At 31.7% G+C, this 6,521-nt stretch overlaps 1 protein-coding gene across 1 annotated transcript; it reads left to right on the top strand.

The window, feature by feature from the left end:
* The first annotated feature begins 4,252 nt into the window (after positions 1-4,252).
* Positions 4,253-5,599, top strand: LOC108740153 (cell death specification protein 2-like). Its single transcript, XM_018474364.2, has 2 exons — positions 4,253-4,329; positions 4,692-5,599. The coding sequence occupies exon 2, from the start codon at positions 4,692-4,694 to the stop codon at positions 5,454-5,456; it is 765 nt and encodes a 254-aa protein (XP_018329866.1). The 5' UTR covers positions 4,253-4,329; the 3' UTR covers positions 5,457-5,599.
* The last annotated feature ends 922 nt before the right edge of the window (positions 5,600-6,521 follow it).

The following is a 6,521-nucleotide window of genomic DNA, read 5'->3' as shown; positions in this document are numbered from 1 at the left end:
ACACTTCGTTTCACATAATAAATTGTCATATGCAAATTCGAAGTCCTTGTCGTAACAGCTTTTCTTAGAAGAAAATTTCGTACAAACTTTCTCTCTACCTGCCTGCAAATACCTGAACCCCAAACGAAAACATTATGTACAGTTATAAAATGTAAATAGGTCAGGGATTTTGCAAAAGTACCGTTTGCAACGTTACAAAATGACGAGGGAGTATTGAATTGAAGGGTAAAACTGGCAAGATGTACACGTAGGTGGTGCAAATGTGTGTCGACCCCATAGATGGACCCCCAGCACCCCTTTAGTCATCCACTTGTACAAGAGCTTCACCAACAAAACAATCCACACGCCAAGGTTTTTTCCACGTAGTCAAATTAAAATATTCCTAATATAAGAAGAAGGTAAAGGATTGCAAAGGACGGTAATCGGGCCGCCTGTGTGGCAGAGTACGCGGAAAAAAATAATTTTTTATGACAACGCAAAGATTACTATTTTCCATTGAATTTGACGTAGAAATGGTATAATTTATTAGGTAATTTGTAATAATATCAATTTAGACATGTTTCTTTCAAAATTATTTCAAGTTTCTTAACTATTACAATTAAATTTGTAATATCAACTAACATACCTAGTAAATTTATTTCTGCTGGGATTTTAATTTTACAAATTCGAGTCCAAATTGTAATTTTTATTATTTTCGCTCACGAAGCAACGGGCTAGTAGGATCTAATAAAAATAAATGCAGACTTTCACTCTTATGGCACTAGAAATAAAAATAACATACATTTAGAAAGACTTAATAAAACATTAGCCCAAAACTCCATCTTTTACAATGGAGTAAAGGATTACAACTCTCTTCAAGAACACATAAAAACTTGTGACATTAAAAGTTTCAAAAGAAAAATCAAGGTTCTACTGTTACAAGAACATTGATAGTTTGTGTAGTATCCTCAAAATAAGCCAAATATTAGGAATAAGAATTTTTTGTAATATTTTTTATATGTAACACACTAGCTGTATGCTACAATAAAGGTTTATTATTCTTATTATTACTGGTGATTCTTCACTGTCCCTGTCCTGATGTGACTGATATGTTGAAATAATGTCTTCAAAAAGTATGCTTCATTATGATCTCCGCGCCCAACATACTTATATATATGAAAATTATCAGTATTATCGCCTCTACAACCTATTAAAAATTCCGGTAACATATATATCTATATTCATATTTTATATACAAACAAGCGATTTCAGTTGGATTACAGAAACGCCTTCACTACCTACGCAAAATTGTTAAAAAATGCAGGAGCTAGATGACGTACTCTATCTAAGAAGCCTAATACCTATTAGAAGCATCGGAATAAACTTCGTACAGAAAATTTTACAACTTCTTTGTTAAATAAATAATTAAGCACATACATTACTCTTGGTAACTTTTTGTATGTTGTGTCTAACAATATCATCAATAGACAGTGAAGTTACAGTCATGCTACAACTTTCAAAACAGAACTTTCTGAAAGAAAAATCTAATTTTACTCCTCTAAAATGTACGTGCCCATCACGTAACATCTACGTCCTACGCCGTGGATTCAGTTTGTCAAGTCAATATCCTTCATCAAAAAGGGCCGTGTCAAACATTAATGAACTCACAATTAGTAGTAATCCAATCACTTTATACATGAACCTCTAAAAAAATTAAATTGAATATTTTCTTTATTATATCCTCATAAATGATTTCTCGAAAGTTCATAAAGCCAGTTGTACGGCTACATGTGTTTCAAAAGGTCAAAGGTCACGAAAATCAATCTTTCTGAAATAGGTATCTCGTAAATTATCGATTATACGTCAATTTTGCTTACTATAATTTGGGAGAATAATCTGCATCGAAAGGGTTCTACGGTTCTACCGTAAGTAGATTGTAACGTAATTAACTAACTCACTCACAAATCCTAATTATAGAATTACTTCGCCATTAAGACACCTAACTTAAGTATATAACTGTGCCTTCAAAGTCCAGGATTTTGTTGCTATTTTTATTANATTAAATTAAATTATTATAAAATCTTTTTATATGTCCACAGATTAAGTTGAAAATTAAAAATCACAGGCTAAATTAAAAAATTAATATCGTAAGAACACATTAAAATACCTTTTAAAATCAGAATGAGGAATAAAATAATGAAATGTAACGGAATGAGATGAAACTGAAAAGTTTTATAGAAATTTATTGTAATTATAAATTTAATCAGCGAGGACCTACTAAAAACTAAGCAAATAGCGTTGATAATTTGCGAATAAATCCAAGAATATTGACCAGAAAACGTTTTCATTTAAATTTAAACAGTCTGGGTGCATAATTTATGCTTTTTTATAGAATTTGAAAAAAGTAATACCTAATAATATGATTTCATGAAAGTTAAGAACTTAGTTTGTTACTTAGAATCAAGCATAGTACACAATAAAAACCAGAATAAAAGTAAAAATGAGTTTATGTAGCTAAACAACAAATGTTTCGTCTTTCGGTGCATACTATAGCTAAATTAAAGTAGCTTTTGATAAAGCTTTGATATTGTCTTACCAACAATACTTAAACTCTTACTTCTCTATCCTAGTTTTGATTCCGCACTATAACCTAATAACTTAAAACATGGGAAAGAAGTGAAGATTGTACATAAGGAAACAGTAAATACAGATAAATATTATTGTTAGATGCAAGTTTAATGAAAAATTAAAAGGTGTGCTTACAAAATGATAATTAAAACTACTCGCTGACAACCTTGCTGAAAACTAACAATAGAATTGGTCTCGAATAAATATTTACAACAAAGAAATTCGTGGGAATCATTTAAAATTTAATAATGGACTTTCTTTTTCAGAAAGAATGTCAATACAAATATTATGTATTACGTTACGTAAAATTTACACTGATATTATCGATATTTAGTTGTACAATATTTTCAAAAGCTACCTTTTTGAACCTGGGACAATAAAAGCCGAAATTACTCGTAATAACATATTTAAGCTGTAATTATTGTTTGAAGGCTAAGCCTCTAATTATGATTGTAATTTTCATTTAATCGAAAATAAAATGTTTGTGAACTTTTTCCGCAACAGAAATTTACGTAACTATCGTTTAACAAAAATCATGAAAAATGATCAAAAATGTATCATTATTTTTCCCGAAATAAATATTTAATAGGTTTTTTATGATTCCGCTGTCTGGACTGGCGACACAAAAGGCGTCAAAAAACAGGGTAATTTGGAATACCGAACTATTAAAAATTGTGAGCTATTACAATAAATTTAGACAATCCAGTCAATGTATTTTTACCTTTTTTGTTAGCAATTTAGTCATTTCAAGATCAATAAATATAAAAAGCAACAAAACCCTACATAATTAAATTTAAAATGTGTAACACATATTAGTTATTAAATAGTGACATATACTCTTTATAAACAACAGCAACAAATGAAATCTGATGTAATTGTTTTTATAAAAAAATTTTTTTCAAGTCTCTTGGCATTTGTAATATTTTACAACCCTGTTTCGGTGCGGTACTATCTATAAAGTTTACAGGTATAGCAATTTCTTGCAAGGGGTGGTAGTTTAGCCGTTATAACTGTAAACTGACCATAACTAGAAGAAGAAAACCGCAATATGAATATTCTGACATTTTCGGTAGCAATGTTCGGGGATGATGGTGGTGGGGGACATCCCGATTTTCAAAATTCTCATTGGTGAGTGGTCAAAGGGTTTCTAGTCCGTTCAAGAACGATAAAAGCGACTAAATAAAAATTTCGACAACAGTTCTTTTAACAATTCTTGACGGACTTTTAGAAAGTTGGTTTCGGTAGGGCTTGCGAAGTACCTTCCTTACATTATCAGTATAATTAAGTTTAGTTTAGTTTAGTTTTGTTCATTTGGTTACATTATTGGTTATCAGTTGCCGAGGTGAATTTGCGATTTTACTGCAATCACATATTTGTGTCCTTATATACAAACACGCATACGGTAAGATTTTTGTTTACTTTTCGTTGTTTACAAATATTATCTTTTCTAACGGCTTGGACATTGTTTTTAAGTATTATGATATGGTGCAGGTGATTTTTATTATTACTAATATATTTTAAAAACATTATTGCAAATTGTACAATGATGAGTCGTCTGTCTATCGTGTGGAACTCTGGCGAATTGATTGTTACGGAAAATAAATAGTTTTAATGTTAAAGAAACTTTGGAGAGGCGTATGTGGTGGTTTTTCTTTGCAAATTGTGCCGGTGCCGATCAAATAAATAAGTATTTTTAGTGTAGGACGACAGTGTTAAAAAGTAGTAAGGAGTGCTTTCTTTTTAATTATTTTAATTAAAAAAAGTCTGTATGGCAAAAGACGCCAATTTCATTTTTATCGAGTTTCAATTTTTACCTTTTTTAGGCGCCATTGATATTACAACATTAACCTACTAATCTCATATAATTTTTCTATTTTTTAACATTCAATATTTGTTGTTGTTACTTCTTCTTACTGGTCATGTTTTCAACGTTTCTTCGGCTCGCGAGGACGACAAGAGTTCTTCCTAGATTGTTGGTCAAAGAAGAACTTGATACATTTTCCATACATTAACCAATTTGTGACTCAATATTTGTTTTTGTGAATTCAATAAATTTGACCCCTAATCGAAGAAAATTTTTACAGATGGATAGTCCAAAATCTGGGGCTGCAATAACAGACCTAATGGTCTTCCGCCACGGAGGAATGGCAGAACCCCTAGACTGTTCCACGCCCGCTTTAGACCTGTGTGTCCGCAGACGCAGATCGCCTTCGCCAATTCCCGAAGGAGCGGTCACAGTCAAGACGGAAAACCATCATTATGCCGAAGCACCTTCTTCTACCGTTAGCTACGGAAGTCCCAATTCACGGGCCAGTTCCGACGTTTCGGACCTCTCCATCTCTTCCGATCCACTCCGGGATCTCCCACATTATCCAGTGATGACGCACCTGCCGATTATAAGCCCTTTGCCTTCTACACCACTGAATAACAGTAACGGTCACAGCAAACCCAAAATCACTCGACCTTTTAAAGCCTATCCGAAAGATCCGTTAACATTGGCAGTCGGCGTCGCGACAACGGAAACGATCCTTGGGAAGGACTCGGCAGAGGCGTATGCAGAGTTCAGGCAAAAAATGCTCGCCCAAGTCCAGGCGACTCACAACACGACAAACAAAAACATGAGGCGAAATTCTCATTCCATCAATATCCACAACAGCGATCCGACGTATTTGGAAAAGCGAAAGAAAAATAACGAAGCAGCCAAAAGGTCACGCGACGCACGAAGGGCCAAAGAGGACGAGATCGCGATTAGGGCGGCGTTCTTGGAGCAGGAAAATATCAAATTAAAATACGAAGTGGCAACACTCAGGAGTGAAATGGAAAGATTACGAAGTCTTGTATACAATTGAATGATGAAAAACTATTTTTGACCCTTGTGATCGAATCTTGTCATTAGTTCCTAGTACAATGTTTCACTTTTATATTGTAACATTGTGTGTGTCTGTTTGTGTGTGTGAGAATAAGGTACTTCAATAGGTACTGTGGTTTGAAGACTGGTTTTTAAATTATTATTATTATTTTACTTTTACCAATTAGAACAAGCTTTGTACATAAATAAACATATTTTAGGGTAAGAATTGTATTTTTCGAGACTATTAAAATATTTTCTTATTTTTTTATAAAGATAAACTGCGAGATCTATTAATTAAAAATGTTAATAGAATATTTTTATCAAAATATGATATAAGAAACGAAATTTGCTAATTTTTGGGTATATTTGAAAACTAGGTGATACCTGATCAAAAATGATTGCAAATTTAATATATTAAAAATTAAAAAAAAAATTAAAAATTTGCACGTTGTACAATGAAAGTGATTTTCCAAATTTGAGCAATAATCGTCTACATTCGTGACTAAAATGGGGCATAAAATATTGTACACACAATGCTGACAAACCATGGCAATACTCAATTACGGTTATTTTATGGTAAGTTATTATAAATGCATAATGACTAATATCGTATTTTGCAATATTGCATTATTTATCATTTCCCTGATTTAACTGCTATTGTAAAGTTAGTTTCTAATTAAAAAACAAATTATTGATAATGCGATATCTACACGACTACATTTTAATTACTGAATAGTTATTACTTCATTTTCATAATTAATTGAATAGAAATGAGAAAAAAACATTTTAAAAGTTCACCACTGCATTGGATCTTCGGATAAGTTTGAGCTTTTTTAATTTCCGTTATTTTGCGTTGTTAAAATTTTGCTATCGATAAAAGAACACAATCTACTACAAACATGTTAAATTAACATATAATCATTATTTATGATTTGCAAAAACTATTAATTAATAGATCGAAAATAAAATGAAATAACTAATTTGTGTTTATCTAAATATCCATTGATTTTAATTACCGGGTAAAATTTGAATAACAATGTACGTGCCATCTAGTTTACAAACA

Source organism: Agrilus planipennis, unplaced genomic scaffold (assembly GCF_000699045.2).
Source record: "Agrilus planipennis isolate EAB-ADULT unplaced genomic scaffold, Apla_2.0 scaffold215, whole genome shotgun sequence".
Classification (NCBI taxonomy): Eukaryota; Metazoa; Arthropoda; class Insecta; order Coleoptera; family Buprestidae; genus Agrilus; species Agrilus planipennis.
This window is presented reverse-complemented; position numbering and strand designations above follow the sequence as displayed.